Source organism: Megascapheus bottae, chromosome 19, assembly GCF_031878675.1.
Source record: "Megascapheus bottae isolate mThoBot1 chromosome 19, mThoBot2.hap1, whole genome shotgun sequence".
NCBI lineage: Eukaryota > Metazoa > Chordata > Mammalia > Rodentia > Geomyidae > Megascapheus > Megascapheus bottae.
The window spans coordinates 12,767,987-12,787,412 of NC_143527.1; the positions used below are offsets into that span (position 1 = coordinate 12,767,987).

Consider the following 19,426-nt stretch of genomic DNA (forward strand, 5'->3'; position numbering starts at 1 on the left):
GATCTCAGCCTCCTGAGTAGGTAGGATTATAGGCGTGAGCCACTATGCCTGGCCTCCTCAGGCTTTTCTATTCTTCTAATTTCTCAAGTTGATTTCCTTGCCTACTCTAACTCCATGACACTATTGTACAAATCAAATTCGAAGATAAGACCTTGTTCCAAGTTACTAACCAATCATAAACAAACAAAAAAAAAAACTTAGCAAAATGTGTTCCCTTTTCTACTTAAATCAATTTTAAAGCTTCTCTTTCTCCACAAACAAAGTGGGGCTGTTATAATTTCTCCATTTCTTTTCTTTGTTTTTTAAGTGGGAGGGGGCAGTGCTGGAGTGAACCCACAGATTAGGGCATTCTTGACAAATACTTTAGTACCACATTATATCCTCAGCCCTCTAGGCTACAGATCTCTTGATCCTTATTTTCAAGACCCAAATATGTTTCCATGTTTGTGACAACAACTCCTGCTTCTTCCTGTAACTGCTTCAGGACATTTTCATTTGGCCTTCCTTTCCATGTGTCCCTATCTCCCTATCTACACAGTTCTTATTTAAGTTAGTACATACACCTCTTCCTGAGTAATGCAAGCACCATCATCTCAATCTCCTTTCATACTCTTTCTCTTTAATCTAATAGAACTTTCCTGGTGGTAGGACCATAACCATTTTTTTTTTTTTTTTGTGGGTCATAGGGCTTGAACTCTGAGCTCTTTAGCTCAAGACTAATGCCCTTCCCCTTGAGCCACAGCGGGACTTCCCATTTTCTGGTGATTACTTGGAGATAAAACTCTCAGGTTCTTTAGTGCCCCAGCTGGCTTTGAAACATGATCCTCAAATTTCAGCCTCCTGAGTAGCTAGGATTATAGGCGTGAGCCAACTAGCCTGCCTTGTAACCATTTTGTAAATCAATTCTTTTCTTTCCTTTATTTTTTCCATAATACTCTTGGCTAATATAATATGAAGGTAATACTTTTGATATATCTTTCCACACTGTAAACTACACAAAAGCTGCTGAGTTGTGGTCCTGACACAATTTTCTAATTTGTTGAGACATTGTTCATACTGTAAAATTCTTTTGTATGAGAAAAGAGCCAACCTATTTTTATTCCAAGGATATGAACAATTAAGAATAGAAATATAGTGGCGCTGTGGCTCACATGGTCGCATGCCAGCCTTGAGCTGAAGAGCCCAGAGACAGCATCCAAGCCCAGTGTTCAAGGTCCATGACCGATCAAAAAAATAAATAAATAAAAATAGGAATAGAAATGTAACATGACAAATGTAACTGCAACTCCTTTATACTTCAATAAAATCTTTTACAAAGAATACAAATATAAATGGGCAATAATTCAATGAAGATATTAATCTCACTAATAATCAAAAAATTCTAAGCTGAAGCAGCAGTACTGTTTCTTGCTTATCAAGACAGATATTCTGCATTTTTAAGGGTAAGAGAGAAATAATACACATTTAGCATAAATAAAAATTAGTTTTTATCTTTTATTTGAAAAATTCTATTAAATTTAAAACTCACATTTATGTTAACAAAGCCATTCCCATCCTAAGATTTATGCTAACTGTACCATATTCAAACATATATGTGTATGAATATTGCAGATAGTATTGCCTTAAATATAACACAAAAAAATAGGAAAAAGTCTTAAATATCTATCCACTGAAAACAAAAGGCTGATTTCTTTTTGGCCATTCTAACAAAAAAACCCAAAATCAACAATTTAAATACTCCAAAATAAACATAAAGGAAACCTGATTAAAAACTAGTATTAAACAAGAATGGCACACATACCAAGAATTTACTCACTTAAGACTGATCTTCTACACACATTTAGGTTATTTTAGTGCTTTATACATACATTTCAAAATACATACTTAAGCATTACTTCATAATTCTTTGCTACATCTCAAAATTTGGTTTAAACAGATGAGTTGAATGTGCATTTCATGAACGACATCTCCCCATTTGTAAGGAAATGGAAAGACTTAGAAAAAAATCAGATTAAGTGAAGTAAGCCAGACTCAAAGGAACATAGGCTAAATGGTTTCCCTCATTTGCCATAATCAGTAGAAACCTTGGACTCTTCTAGCAGAGATTTGCAATAGAGCAAAACCTAGATACAGGGCCGGGAGTTTGGCCTAGTGGTAGAGTGCATGCCTAGCATGCGCGAAGACCCAGGTTCAATTCCTCGGTACCACATACATAGAAAAAAGCCAGAAGTGGTGCTGAGGCTCAAGTGGTAGAGTTCTAGCCTTGAGAAAGTCCAAGGACAGTGCTCAGGCCCTGAGCTCAAGCCAGGGCTGGCAAAAAAAAAAAAAAAAACCCAGATACATAAGGCCATACAGTATGACGGGAAATGAAAGGACCTCTAGGATATAGAAACAAAAGCCATATAATGAGTGATTGTTGTCCTTAAGGTACTATGTTATCTCTCATCTCTTTTGCTTTCCCTTGGTTATCTCATATTATTACAGTATTTCACTTTGTTATCTGATATATTGGATATATTTGTATTTTGTTATTTGAAATTAGATAGGAATGGGGAAAAACAAGATGAGGGTAGGGGTGGGGGGGAGGGAAATGGGGACCAAGACATGAGAAAGGGTATCAATGTATGTGAAGTAATGCACCTCCCATCTGGCGAATGTAATGTAACCCTTCTATTAATTACAATAAAAATTATATGAAAAAATAATAAGAATAAAAACACAGGCAGAAAATGAATAAGAAGGCAACAACATAGCAAACTGATGATCTATTATACACAGATTTCTAATAATATTTGTCTGGCATTAATGGTATTTAAATTTGTTTTTAAAAAATCTAATAATTAGGGCTGGGAGTTTGGCCTAGTGGTTAAAGTGCTTGCCTAGCATGCATGAAGACCCGGGTTCGATTCCTTGGTACCACATACATACAAAAAAGCTGGAAGTGGTGCTGAGGCTCAAGTGGTAGAGCTCTAGCCTTGAGAAAGTCCAAGGACAGTGCTCAGGCCCTGAGCTCAAGCCCAGGACTAGAAAAAAAAAAAATCTAATAATTATACACATGCAAATGGGAATACAAATAGAAATTCCAATACTGACATAGTAAAGAAAATAAAGATGAGCACATGAAAATTCTGTTTAGGCTTGGTAACAGGAACCTTTTGTAACATCTTTCATCACTTTAGATATGCCAATATTTGCTAAGCAGGCAGGATTCTGACCTAGTCAAAGGACTGACTACAGGGATGACATAAACATTTACTGAGAAGAGCAAATGTAAAGAACAAGACAGATGATTCCTAAAGCACATAAATAGGTCAGGTATAAGCATGCAACAGCTAGGTAAGTGATCCCTTTAATAAGTAATTACGTGGGAGTCAAAAGGTTTATCTAGTCAAATCCTAGTGTCTACACTGTGCAACTATTTACAGATAAGCAAAAATAATATTTTATGGATTCAACAATATTAAATTGTCAATGGATCTAATAAAGATATTACAATGAAAGAATAAAAGATTCTAGACTTACAGCTCTCTAAGTAAATTTTGTATTAGTTAGCATTAACCTCATTAGTAAATAAAGTCCACAGACAAAAACTACCTATTTAAAGGGAAAAATAACCACAAAAATGCATACAAAGACCTTTTAAGTGTTTTTAAGGTAGAAGCAATCTGTTTAACTGATTTCTGACCAAAGAGAAAATGGCCTAGTATGCATGAACAGGTTTAATATGGCTTCATTTGTGAAACTGCATTCTCAAAGCATTAAAATGAAAAAGCAAGAACCCTTCCTAGTTTAAATACATTTCCTACATCAAACTCTTGCTGAATCTGATTTATCTTTCTTCATTTTTTATTTATTTAATAAATAAATAATGTCAATACCTTCAGGATGTACCTTACTGACTCCCCTGGGACCTTTCTATCACTACCTTCAGCTTGAACAGCAAGGAGAAAAAAAAGAAATACTTATCTCTACTATGGGTAAAATAAAAAACAAATTCAGCTGCTCTATTTTAACTGCTCTATTTTAACTTGATTTAAGACTGTCACAGTAACATATGGTTGACCCAAATGCTCCTGAAGTTCAGAGGATAATTATAAAATATCAATACTATTTAAATTGTTCTAGGTTAGATTAACTAAGGAGATCATAGTAATAAGTCCTCTAGTATCCCTACAGTTAGGACCATTTGTCATTTCCTTCTAAAAAAGTTAATAGAAAAGTGACTATTTTCAGTAAGGTCCCACAAAGAATGTCATATTTTATTCTATATCATTTATAAATATACTTGAAGCATCTGAAATATTTACCATATATTAAGCTTTTCTTAAATGTTAAAAAAAAAAGTGATACCATACTACTATGGGCCAGGAGTGCGGTCTAGTTGTACAGTGTTTGCCAAGCATTCATGAAGCCCTGAGTTCCATTTCTTGGTATCATATACATAGAAAAAGCGAGAAGTGGTGTTGTGGCTGCAGTGGCAGAGAGATAGCCTTGAGAAAGCCCAAGGACAGTGGCTAGTTCTGGAGTTCAAGCCCCAGGACTGGAAATAAATAAATAAATAAATAAATAAATAAATAAAAACAATGAATAAAGTAATATTTATTTAAGTAATATCTGGGCAAGTTTGCCTTACTTTTCTGTTTAGGTTATGTATACCAACTTAGTATTTATAGTTTTTATTGTACAAGTGATATACAGAGAGGTTATAGTTACATAAGTAAGGTTATGAGTACATTTGTTTTTGAACAGTATTACCTTCTCCTTCATTTTCTCCAACTTCCCCTACCCTTGACTCTCCTCTCTCCCAAACTGTAAAGTTCATTTCAAACAATGCTATCTAGTGAGTATCACTGTTCACTCTTTATTCCTCTGTTTCTGGCTGTCCCCTTTCCTTCCTCAAATCAGGTAAACTCATGTACAAGACATAGGGAATAAAAATCAAAAGAGTGACAACAGGTAATAAATGAAACTCTTGCATCAATTAGTTCATTTTGATAAGCATCATCTTGTATGGTCATATGAACATAGGTACTGAGCTATTATGATCCTCCGCTAAGAATATCCTAGACATAGTCTAGTTATTACAAATTAGGGAAATTATGCAGTCTATGTTTCTTTGGGTTTTGCTTGACTTGCTTCACTTAATATGATTTTTTTCCAAGTCTTTCCATTTCCTTAGGAATGGGGCAATGTCATTCTTTCTGATGGAAGTACAGAATTCAATTGTGTCTACACACACACCACATTTTCTTGCTCCATTCATCTACTGAGGGGCATCTGGGTTGATTGCACATCTTAGCTATGGTAAATAATGCTGCAGTGAACATGGTCATGCTGGTAGTTTCAGTGTGGCCTTGTTTATGGTTATTTGAGTGACTACGCAGCACTGGGATTGCTGCTGAGTCATAATGGAGCTAGCTCTATGTTTAGTTTTTTGAGGAAGCTTTATACTGCTTTCCAGAGTTGAACAGGTTTATATGTCCACCAACAGTGGAGTGGTGGTCCCTGTTGGCCACATCTCTGCCAGAAACTGTTATTATTAGTTTTCTTGATAATGACCATTCTAATTAGGGTGAGGTGGAAACTGTGTTGTTTTTGACTTGCATTTCTTTTTTTTTTTTTTTTTTTTTGCCAGTCTTGGGCTTGAGCTCAGGGCCTGAGCACTGTCCTTGGACTTTCTCAAGGCTAGAGCTCTACCACTTGAGCCTCAGCACCACTTCTGGCTTTTTTCTATGTATGTGGTACCGAGGAATTGAACCCGGGTCTTCATGCATGCTAGGCAAGCACTTTAACCACTAGGCCAAACTCCCGGCCCTGACTTGCATTTCTTTTATGGCCAGAGATGTTGAACATTTCTTCATGTTTCTACTTGACATTCTTATTCCTTCTTCAGAGAAGTCTCACTTTAAGTCTTTTTAACACACTTATTAATGGGATTGTTATTTCTTTGAGGATTTTTGTTGAGGAGTTTAAGCTTTTGAGCTCTAAGGATATTTTAGATACGTTGTATACCTAGTAAAGATCCCACTCTGTGACTTTTCTACTTATCTTGCTAGGTATGTCCTTTGCTATGCAGAAACTCTGCAGTTTAATCCTGTTTATCCAGCCTCTGTGCTGAAAGAAAATTAAGAATTTCTAGCAAATATTAATGGACCCAAACTAAACCAAAGATTTAAACCAAACTCATTCTGTGAAGCCAACATAAACCTCATCCCCAAACTAGATAGGGACCCATCAAAGAAAAAGATGTATAGACCCATTTCTTTGATGAACATTGATGTAAAACTTCTGAGTAAAAATTCTGACCAACTGACTTCAACAACTAATCAAACAAAAATTCATATCTATGATCAAAGGGGATTCACACCAGGGATGCAAAACTGGCTCAAAACAAGCACAATTCAATTAATGTAGTTCATCACACCAAACAGGAACAAGAAGAACCACATGATCAATCAGAAAAAGCATCTGACAAGATCTAACACCCCTTTATGATGAAAGTTCTGGTAAAAACCAGGAATCCATGGACATTTCGCATTATAATAAAGGCTGTATGAAAAGGCTAAAGCCATAATGGTAAAAAGTTAAAAAACCGTTTCCTATAGTATTTTAATACAGTCTTTATAGCATTACTGCTCTAAAAACTTAATGCTCTAAGAATACTTCAAGAAAAGTGTAGGTAAAGTCATACTGCCAACTTCAATAAACTAGTAAGTTAAGCAGCATGTTTAATAATAACAATAAGACATATGTACTGCTTTGAGAGAAAAAAGATATGCAACAGCAAGAAGCCCTGAATTCAAGTCCCAAAACCAGCAAATAAATGAATAAATGAACAAACAAGCAATTATAAAGTAGAGGATAGAGGCCTCAAGTAGTAAAACATCTGCTTAAAAACTACAAAGCCCCAGGTTCCAATGCAAAGTTGAAGATTGTGAAATTAGAACCAAATGTATTTCAAAAAATCCTACCCAAGCTAGGAGTTTGGCCTAGTGATAGATTGCTTGCCTAGTATGCACGAAGACTCGAGTTCCATTCCTCGGAACCACATACATAGAAAAAAGCTGGAAATAGTGCTGAGGCTCAAGTAGTAGAGCTTTAGCCTTCAGAAAATCCAAGGACAGTGCTCAGGCCTTGAGCTTAAGGCCAGGACTAACAACAACAACAAAAAACCCCACATATATATGTGTGTGTGTGTGTGTGTGTGTGTGTGTGTGTGTGTGTGTGTGTGTGTGTGTGTGTGTGTGTGTGTGCTAATAAACTAATACACAAAAAAACATTTAGCTATATGCTTAACCATTTCTAGAAAAGCCATGGAAAATACTGACTACTGCCTGTGCTTTTTAAACATAAGCATTACTTATTCTAGATTTCAATTTCTTGAAACTTGAAATTTTATACATTCTTTCTAGAGCTTGCAATTTATATTTCAATGATTTTGTACAGTTACCTGGCCAACACTGCTTTTCTGCTGTTAAAATAAAAAGCGTTTCATCTTTTTCCACTGTTTATAAATCTAATACATCTTGCTGACAGTGACATCAACTTGCTCACAATTTTTCTTACGAATCATACAGGTATTACTTATATTTGCCACCTCTATACCCATCCTCATCTATATATTACCTTCTACAGAATCCTTCAAGGACTGATTAACTATTCTGTAAGTACTTGGCACAGTACAACAAATAAGAGGACACTTACATATTCCTCTGTTGATAATAATGAGAAGTTTAAGAAAACACAAATATTGAGAGGAACAGTTGTAAAAAGATTCAGAATCCAAGTGTCTTATATTCAAAGGCTCATTTATCTTTACAGGAACACTTTAATTCTTAGTAAGCCAAATCTACTCATTTAGTTTTCTATTCTCTTCACACTTACCAGTGTCCATTTGCCAAACATACACTGAGCCATCTGAACATCCCACTACGAGGTAATCATCAGAGGGCCTCCACTTGATTACTTGAATAGGGAAAAGGTGACGGGATGCCAACATGATGCATTTTTTCTCCCGCAAACTCAGAAGTCCTACTGAGTGGTCACTGGCCACAGAACAGACACAGTGTTGCACTCTTGCCTGAAATGAAGAAAACTTCATTATATTAACATTAAATGTAGAACAAAAAGATCTTGTCCTCTACTAAATGAAATTAAATAAATTAACTATATAATCAGTATCACTGAAAGCCAAACACAATATTGGGTCACACTGAACAAATCCTCCCTTATTTATACTATACATAAAACACAATTCCATCATTAAAATACTTAAAAATATTAAATGAAGTTGAAAAACTAGAGAAGGTGCTTTGAAAAGTCTGTTAAGTACAATGACCTTCCTAAAAAGGACTGCTTTATCTAAGCAGGCAGGCTGGGGGAAAAAAAATTGATCTGTTCCTATGGGTTCTTTATTCACAGTATGAACCTTCCTTTGTTTGCTGTAAGAGCTGCTTTCTGCAGTGCTTCCTTCTGTTGGTTGTCATTTAGACCCAGCCTTGTCCTGTATCTTTGCTCAAGAACAGTGTTTTCATAGTCCCTCTGCCATGATCATGCTTTGGGATCCAGACATTTCATATTATCTTCAGATGTACATCTGTTTCCTTCACAGCTTGTCTATCTATAATGCCAACAGGGACACCACCTCAACTAACCACATGATAGCCAGTTAAACACTCCACAATGTATTTCTGCTCATCTCTAATTTTTGCCCTTTTTAGAAAAGGACATATAAACACAGTAACGATTTTCAATACCAACAGAAACTTAATATAGTTTCAGATTATAATGTGGAAATTAAAAACCCAAGTCTTCAAACTTAAGATAATTTATGAACAATTTCAAGCTTTTTAATGACTTGGATTAGGCCTTCTGGTCATACTGACAAAAAACATATATATAGATGTATATGTTTTGTGTATATGCATATAAATACACATATATGTAAGCTTATGTGTGCACATAAGCCTATATATATATATATATATATATACACACACACATACTTCCTTCTAAGGAATCTAAAGAAAACATTTGTCAAATCCTACCCTCTTAGACTTTCCCTAAGCAGACTATAGTTTAACATCAGTATCTATCTGATTCTCTGGGGGAAATGTTGATAGTTATAAGGTGAAAGAACAAGGATGAGGTGGTTAAATATTCATTAAAAAAAACACTGAAGCCATGTAATTGTTAGCAATATTGTTATTAACCATAGAAATGTGAAGACTTTTGAATATGCTATAATGATTTCCACTAGACACTACAACATCATTCATGTCTAAATGTGTTAACTATAGTAATCCTATTAGATGTGGTTTTAAAAGCACACACTTGGGCAAAAACTTGTTCCTTTTATGCTGTGAATACTGAAAAACTCATGACTGAATTTTCTCTATAAGACAGCAAAAAATTTTGGAGATAAACATCTGAACGTGAACTCCTGTATCTTTCATTTTTTTCTTCATCATGATTTAACTTCATTTTTACTCACTTTATCAAATGTTTGTATTTGTAAACTACCTAAAATAAAATTCTGAATAAATCAGGGCATTAGCCTGAGCTACTCAGCAAAACCTAAAACAACAACAAGATGGAAGGAAAGACTAATTCTTAATTAGTACCTCATGCCTAATGAATGGCCTTGTTAGTTCTCAAGTCCAAATTTAATTCATTAATTTTCACATAAATTCCAATCATTTTTTTCAAACAGTACAGAAATGAGTCAATACGAAGTTTTGTCAATATTCTTTACTATGTTGAGTGTCTCTGAAATTAAGATCTATTGTAGATCAACATCTGAGGTGAGAAACCATTACTGTCAGCCATTGAGCTCTGAAGACCATCTTAGCCAAATATCTTCTTATCAAAGTTTATGATTTAACAGGGAGTACTCAAGTCAATAAGCCAGTCAAAAAAGGTTCCCCATTTCTCTAAGGAACTTAAACTCCTCAAGAGAACTTTCACAGCCAGAGCTGTCACCGTCCCCACAGATAGGTAGGCAAATCATTTTAGACATTAAAGGAAAATTCAATCCATCCTCATAATATTTAGAAGCTCTACAGCATACAAATGCTCTGTAGCAAAAATAAAGAATACATAAAACAGTAAGATTAGGAGATATAATTTTCAAAGACTAGAAAATAACTAAAAGAAAATTTTAAAATTCTAGCTTTTCATTTCCATGAGATGCATTTATTAATATGTTTAAACATGTTAAACATGTTAAACATGTTTACCTAAAGATGTTTTCAAGAAAGGTTTTATTTCTTATGATGCAATATGGATGGATTTAGAAAGAAATATGTTCTAGCCACATTAATAAAATCTTACAAAATCATCTACTATTTTTGAGAATAAAAAGTATCTAAAGAGTTAACTTTAGCTTTACTGTAATAAAAGCAGTCTTGAAATAGCCAAAATAATCAAGAATGAAAACAAAAAAGAATCAATATTACTAAGCCCAAGAAAGCATAGTTATTAGAGGTATTTAACTCACAAGAAAAGATAGCTTTCTGCTTTTTATTTATGGATTAAAATAAGTCTAATTTTTCTTCTTTCAAGAAAATGCTAGTCCAACTCATATGAAGAAAACTGGACTACAGTGAAAATGGCCTATACAGTAAAACCTCATTAATTTTGATTCCACTAATTAGCACTGAGTTGATGGTTACCTTCGCAGCCTATGTGAAAACAAAACAGTATAAACACAACAGATGTATACCCTATTTAAAAGAAAAGAACCATTCAAGAACAGCTTTGATTGTATTTTTAAGTCTAACAATAAAGAGTAATAAATAATTTTCAGCTATCTGTTAAATGAAAATATTTACAAGATTTGATAAAACACAATTAACAATGTTATTTTTCCTCAAAACTACTGAAGTATTTCTTTAAAAGTATTTTATAACTCAAATTTTTCCTGATTTAGGTTCAGCTTCCTCTCAAGCTGAATTAATCCCTTTATTATTAAATTCATGAGATCAATGTTACTAAATAGCTACTTTACCTACAATAACTAATTGTATAATTTGGTTAATTCCATTCCACTTCACATTTTTCCATTTTAGCTGGAAAAGTCACCGAAACATGACTTTATACCAATGACAGTATAGCAATATAGTATATAACACGTTTAAAAATTTTAAGTAAGATGTGGTTTCCCTCATTTGTAATAATTAGTACATACCTAGGACTCTCCTGGCAGAGGATTACAATAGTGCAAAACCTAGATACAAAGGCCATATAGGATGAGGCTAAATGAAAGGACCTCCAGGATACAGAAACAAGAGGTTTATCCACTTCCTTTTTGGGGGGGAGGAGGAGCTGATACTGAACTTGAACTGAAAGGAATGATACTTGCCTGGCTTGCTCTCTCACAACTAGAGCTCTATCACTTGACATAGGCCTCCTTTTTGACTTTTTGGCTAGAGATGGAGTCTTGCAGACCTTTCTGCCTGGACTAGCTTTAAACGGCAATCCTCTAAGTCTCCATCTCCCAAGTAGCTGTGACTACAGGAATGAGCCACTGAAGTCAAACTACAAAGCTTCACTTCTTTTCCCCAAATACTAGAACTCAGAGCCATGTATTTTCTTTTTTTTTTTTTTCATTCACAGCTGGTACTCTACCTGACATGCTTTTTGCTGATTTGGAAATAAGTATGTAAAGGTTTATCACCCAGGGATGGCTTTGAAGCTAAATCCTAAACTCTCAGCCTCCTGAGTAAGTAGGATAATACATAAGAGCTACCAGCACCGACCACATTTTTTGCAATTAAAAAGAGGTGTTACAGATAGGGAAAAAAGGGGAAGAAATAAAACAAACTTTTAAAAAAAGACTGAAGACATGACTCAATGGTAGAGTACCAGTCTACTAAGCATGAGGCCAAGTTAAAACCCCAGTACTGTCACACACACACACAACACACACACACACACACACACACACACACACACACACACACACACATACATCCCTACACACAGGACCTGGAAAAAACTACACCTACAGGACCTGGAAAAAACTGAAGTAATGTGAAGTAAGTCAAGCCAAGAGAAGACAAAGGTTACATTTTTTTTCTTCCATATGTGGAACTAGAATTAACTTTTATAAATATGTAAGTATTTTGAGTGCTATGCAAGTATACACAAATGTATTAACTCAAATACAGTAGATTCAGGGGAGAATTCAAATAGTGTAAATCCTTAGAAAGGCTAAATTAAAAGTCAACCAAATAAATATCATTAAACAGATACTTGAAAGAGTTGGGATGGGGTCAAGAGGATGGTAGATAAATGAAAACAAGAAGGGGGGTAGAATGCAGTCATTAACTTCAATGTTTATCCTACTAAACGAAGAAAAATCAGGGAAGGGTGGGTTGAGAGGGATAGGTGAGAATGTTGAAAAGGGTAACGTTGATTAAGACAAACTATTCATAAACTACTTTGTTAAATGACAACTCCTTTATACAACTACCTAAAGATAATAAAAAGCATATAAAAGAAAGATAAAATAAAAATGATTCACAAATATTATTTGTTGGAGCTAATGGCGCATGCCTGCTGTCCTAACTACTCAGAAGGCTGAAATCTGAGGAGCTGCGAGGCTAACACCACTCAAGACAAATTGAGGAGACTTATCCCCAATTAGCCAAGAAAATGCCAGAAGTGAAGGTATGGATCAAATGGCAAAGCATCCAGAGTGAAAAAGCGAAGCCAGTCCAGTACCAGCACATCAACACACACGGATTAAAAAGAACCAATAAATTTTTTTAAATCTATTAATTTTCTTCCCATAACTCAATTTACTGTCTCACAATTTCTACTTCACTAATCATTGCTGTTAACTGACTTAAAGTGGTTAATCTTAAATTCTATTTAAAATTTTTATTGTTACAGAGAATCCGTGTAGCACAGAATGAATATCCTACCAACTTCAAATAAAGGTGAAAAACATTCACAGACAGTGAGACCAAAGGAGGATATTTTTAGGGGAAGAACACAAAGATGCAAGGTCTTTGTGGATCTGATCATACAAAATAATATTTATGGAAATGAACTCCCAGAAATGCAAACAAGAGGTTCTTTTCCTTTATTGCTGGTTTCATTTTTTTCTCTTCTGTCCTGTTCGTTTAATCTGTCGTTAGGAAGGTAAGGGGAGGCTTAGAAATGGAAGGACAAAGAGTGACCAAGTATAGCAGTAATACTAGACACTATGTTGAAAATGAACTATACAAACTGGTTGGCAAACATGGGAAGGGAAAACTGGGAGAGAGCCAGGGAAGGAGTGACATTGTTCAAAAAGAAATGTTGACCTCAAAACTTTCTTAATAAAGACCAAGAATCACAACAAATCAGAGAAAGGCTGGATAAGTGGGACTGCATTAAACTGCAGAGCTTTTGTATGGCAAAGGACATAGCTAGTAAACTAATCAGGAAGCCTACAGAGTGGGAGAAGATCTTCACCAACCAAACAACAGACAAAGGCCTCATAACTAAAATATATCAACAACTCAAAAAATTGAATCACTCCAAAACTAACCTCCAAAGTAACAACCATCCCATTAAAAAATGGGCCAAAGACTTAAAGAGAGTCTTCTCTGAAGAAGAAACAAAAATGGCCTATAGACACATGAAGAAATGCTCAACATCTCTGCTCATAAAAGAAATGCAAATCAAAACAACTCTAAGATTCCACTTCACTCCAGCTAGAATGGCCAAGATCAGGAAAACGAATGACAACAGATACTGGAGGGGATGTGGCCAGGAGGGATCACTACTGCACTGTTGGTGGGAGTGCAAACTCATTCAACCACTATGGAAAGCAGTGTGGCAGTGCCTCAAAAGGCTAAACATAGAACTCCCCTATGACCCAGCAATTCCACTACTTGGCATTTACCCAACCACCCAGAAACAAGGACATACTAAACCCACTAGCACAACAATGTTCATTGCAGCACTATTCACCATAGCAAAGATATGGAACCAACCTAGATGTCCCTCAGTTGATGAGTGGATCAACAAGTTGTGGTATTTGTACACAATGGAATTCTATGCTGCTGTCAGAAAGAATGACATCGCCCCATTTGTTAGGAAATGGAAAGACTTAGAAAAAATCATATTAAGTGAAGTAAGCCAGACTCAAAGGAACTTAGGCTCCATGGTTTCCCTCATTCGTCATAATCAGTAGAAACCTTGGGCTCTACTAGCAGAGATTTGCAATAGAGCAAAATCTTGATACATAAGGACATATAATGTGAAGCTAATTGAAAGGACCTCCAGGATATTGAAACAAAAGCCATATAATGAATGATTGTTGTCCTTAATGTACTATGTTGTCTCTCATCTCCTTTGCTGTCCCTTGTTATCTCATATTGGTATAGTATCTCACTTTGTTATCTGATATATTGAACTTATTTGTATTTGGATATTTGAAATTTGATAGGGAAGGGGGGAAAACCAAGACGGGTGGGGGGTGTGGGGGGGGAGGGAAACGGGTACCAAGACATGTGAAAGGGTACCAATGTATGTGAATTAATGCACCTTCTATCTGGCAAATATCATGTAACCCTTTTACTAATTACAATAAAAAAAAAAAAGAAATGTTGACCTGGCTTATATAATTGTGACCACTGTGTATACCACTTTTACAATAACAATAGGAATTTTTTAATTCACCAAATTATGTCCTATAAGCACTGTACAGTAATGACATTAAGTGCTGACTAAAAGTAAAGGATAGGAGTAAGTAACAGAGTATTTAATCCCACGAATGTTCTATTTTTTTATGAAAATAACTGGGGAAAAGAGAAATGGAAGGATACTGGACAAAAACAAGTATCCTCTGAGGCAAATTTTCAGTTTTCAAAGAAATCTAACCTGAATCCAAATGAAGGCTCATTGAATTTGCCAGTAACTAATCTTCATAGTACATTAGTGAAGAGTAGAACGCCACAAGCTATCACAGAAGCTGATAGACTCAGAATATACCACCTAGGTCATCCAGTCTGACCTTACACATTTTACAAGACTTCGCTTTAAACCATTCCCAGAAACCTCTTATGTAACCTGTTTCTAAGCATCTGCCATGAATTACAGAAATTAGAGACAGTTAGTTTATCCCATCCAATAGCTCTCTGGTGAGATGATTCTACTTTCCAACAGTTGCAATGTAAATAATATATACTTTTATTTTCTTCTTTTGCTAATTTGTTTTCTAAACTTCATTATTCTCTTTTGTGGTACTGAGAAGCAATTCTGTTTTTGCTGAAGAAATATTCCCTTTGCATGGATATCCTTTAAGTATATGAACACTCTCGTCCCTCCTTTTAAATATGCCCATCAGTAGACAAGCTATAAATGACCAGCTTCTTTTGCTCATAAATCAATCCCACTGGTCTCTTAATGATTATTTCTTGTGCTTCTTCTACTTCCCAGAACTTCAATGCAACATAAATGTGCCACTAAGATGCATCATATGCCACTTTTAAATATACTACCTGAAGAGAAAAAAAATGCCTACTATGTTTAAATGCGAATTTTATTTTTAGACTTCCACAGAGCTAACTCTAATTTTCTTAAGTTTCAGAAATAAGTCTCTTTTTTAAGAAAAAAAAAGGTAAAGCACTGTTCATTGTATCCTTAATATCTAATTTCTAAAAAAGGACCAAGTGATCCAACCAAGTAATTGTGTCTTTTTTCTAAGTATGTGGTACCAAGGAATCCAATCGTGGTCTCCATGCATGCCATGCAAGCACACAACCACTAGGCTAAACTCCCAGCCCCATGTGTTCCATTTTAAACATGAATTTTAATATTGAGAAAAGCCATTGAAGGTTACAAAAATTATTACCAATACTAATTCTTACCCCTAGTATTAAAGGAAAACATTCTAAAATGACCTTGCCCAAATTAAATAAATTTAGAATAACACTAAAAAAAATTGTAAGAATTATATACTTAGTAACACAGAAACAGTACCAAACCATGATTTATAAATACATGTGCTTTTATCATTATATATTATTTAGTTAAAAAATTAATCTTTACAGAAAATGTGGTATATATATATATATATACAATGGAATTTTACATAGCCAACAGACAAGATAAAATAATGGCATTCTCAGGGAAGTGGATGAATCTAGAGCAAATCATGTTGAGTGAGACAAGTCAAGACCTAGGGAACAAAAGGCACATGGTATCCTTAATATGTGGCTATTAGATCCAGAGTACAAGAGCGAGGACTCAATATTTGCATATGAACATGGTAATGGAAATATAAACATAACTACATAGACATAAAAACCTATGACTCTACAGACATAATGTTTTATTTCATAAATTAATGTTTCTATGACATACAAACCCTTACCCTAATTTTGATTAAGTTCTAAAAACTAAGTCGCAGTGATTGTATAAAGAGATTCCTTTCTTGAACACTTGTTTGTTCAACTTGTCATTTGAAATATGATGTAAAAATCAATGTTAATAAATTCTTTAACAAAAAAAATTAATCTCAAAATCATGGTCAAGAATGCACAAAAGGGGAAAGGAAAAAAGCCCAAGGACAGTGATCAAAATCTGAGTTCAAGCCCCAGGACTGGCAAAATAAACAAAAACAAACAAACAAAAAAAAACAGAATGCACAAAAATCTGAATGCTTTCAAAACAGAAGGAAACTAAGTATTAAGGAAAAAATTGCACAGAACATTATACTACTAATAATGATGATGATGGTTCCTGCTTCCTGTTTTTTACTTCATTTTTATTAATAAAATTTAATTTGCTTGCTTCAGAGAATATACTATCACTGCAGATAATACTTTTGAAATGTAATATTCAAATTAAGTTAATATCAAATACTCAGATGAAACAATGTGAAACAAAAGCTAATTCCAGCAAGCACATTCCATCCTGTCTTAGAATAAAAGCTCAATAAAGTACTATAGAGGCTTATTCTAAGCAAAATATAACATATCCATGTACTGAAATATCATGGCAAAACTCCTAGGTGTAACTAATACACACTAAGATAAAAACTAAATGACAGGAAAGTAAAAATGATCTGTTGTAAGCATAGGTAGCAGCAGGAAGGTCTAAGAAAGAAGGTGAATAAGGATGGATGTGGTTGAAGTTATTTGAATGTATGAACACACAACAGTGAAACCTGTTGCAAATTGTTTTGAAGATAGGTGGTTGAATAATAAAGCAAGTGAAGTTAATCAGGATCTACTGTACACATATGTGGAAATGTCACAATGGAACTCCCACTTGTACAACTAATGTATGTCAACGCAAAGAGAGGGAGAGAGCAGGTGTCTGAGGGAAGAAAATGATAGAACAAAAGCAAATAAAGCACAATAATTAAACACTTTCCACAAAAATATGGCGTTTACTCCATTCACACCATTATATTTGTTTTTAGGAGCTGGGTAAAATCTAATGTTTAGGTTAGATGTTCTGTTCTCACAAATCCATGCTGCCACCTTCTGGATGTTTGGGGAGATTATGTGACATTTCAAAATGAAAGCTAATCACTGTTGATATATTAATACATTTTAAAACGTATTTAAAAACTGTTCACATAAAAAAAACTGTTCACATGCAGAAACATAACATAGGTACTAAATAATTCATCCAAAAATATTTTCTACAATTTCTGCTTTAAGTAATTCTAGGAGAAAAATGGCTCAGATAATTTAATCATCATTTAAATCAGGAAAAAAAATATTAAGTACATATTTGGTACCAGGCTGTGAATTTGATACTAAGCCTTCTACTTTATTTTTAATACTTGTATTACATCTCTCTCTCTATATATATATACACATACATAAATGCATAAATTATATAAACAAATTACAAAGTTGTAGACTGCAGCCTATTGAAACAAAAAAATCAATTGAGAAAAATGTGGCAAGCTCCTTGAAAACATATTGCTAAAATTCTTTAAGTCACCTTATGGTTTCTTCAATTCTGACCTGTTATTTCAGTCAAGTAATCTATTTGGCTTACTAAGGAAAATATTTTATACTGCACTCCTGATATTTTAAAATTATTTTCCTCTTACTACTTTTTTCCATCCAAAGTCTAGTTTCTTTACCAGTCATGTACATGGAAATGAAATGTTTCTAGTTTGTACAAAGTACACCAGAATTCATTTATTTATTATTTTATTTACTTATTTATTTATTTTTGTGAGGCATGGGACTTGAACTCAGCCTGGGCACTGTCCCTGAGCTCTTCAGCTCAAGGCTACTGCCCTACCCTTGAGGCAAGCTCCACTTCCTGTTTTCTAGAAGTTAACTGGAAAAAAAGAGTTTCAGCCTGGGCTGGCTTTCAACCTTGATCCTCAGATCTCAGCCACTGATTACAGGTGTGAGCCACCACACTGGCTACACCAGAATTTATAATACAAGAAAAATATCAGGTTAAGGGAAACTAAGCTGGCAAATATGTGAGAGAGAAAGTATCATTGATATCCTGTTTAATGAGACTTGGAGGGACTTTACAGCTGCAGTACTAGAGGCAAAAGAAACATTGGCTTTTTAATTACTACAAATGAGCAGAAACATGCAATCTATGTTTCCTTGAGTCTGGCTTATTTTACTTAATATAATTTTTTCCTAGTCTTTCCATTTTCGTACAAATAGAGCAATGTCATTCTTTCTGATGAAACCACAGAATTCTATTGTGTATATAAACCATGTACCTATAAATCTACAAGCAAACCCAGTGGACAGTAAAAGATTTAAAAAATTACACTTGGACATGATTAAACAGCGCTCTAAAAATTCACACAGTGAGACTCTCCTCTTAGAAGATCTCAAAGGTTCAATAGCTATGTGTACATGATCATATAAAACAATGATTATCAAAATGAACTCCAAGAAATAGAAACAAAAGGTTTTGATTTTCCTTTTTGCTTTTTTTTCTGTTTTTCCTTTTGTTGCTATTTTTTATTTCTGCACAATTTTTCGTGTATGTAAGTTTATCTGGTTAGGGGAGCAGAAGGGGAACTAGAAATGTTGGGACAAAGGGTGAACAAGTTCACTAGTGACACTCGCTAGATATTGTGTTGGAAATGAATTACACAACTTGGAGGACAGTGGGTCTAGAGGGAAAAAAAAACTAGGAGAAAATTAGGTAAGGGGTGAAATTGTTCAAAAAAAAATTTACTCAATACCTGACTTATAACACTGTACATAACCTTCACAAAAAAAAATTTTTTTAAAGAAACAGTGGCTTTCCTCTCTCCATCTCTTCATCTTTCCATCCACCTCAGTTCCGAAGCAGCTGGAGCACTCAGTCTTTTGGACTCCCTCAACTAGAGTTCAGATTTTGATAATTAACCCATTTGCCTTGGAGAGCTATTCAAATCCATCATGTATCTCATTGTGCTCTGTGCAGCTTTCTTAATTTGCTA

The 19,426-nt window shown here is 34.6% G+C and overlaps 1 protein-coding gene across 1 annotated transcript in view; it reads right to left on the minus strand.

Annotated features, from left to right (window-relative positions):
• Positions 1-19,426, minus strand: part of Wdr7 (WD repeat domain 7) — a 256,133-nt gene that overhangs the window by 209,795 nt on the left and 26,912 nt on the right. Inside the window, exon 13 of the mRNA XM_090353041.1 lies at positions 7,885-8,080. Within this exon, the coding sequence (XP_090209167.1) occupies positions 7,885-8,080 (196 nt within the window). The remainder of the gene's footprint in view (positions 1-7,884; positions 8,081-19,426) is intronic.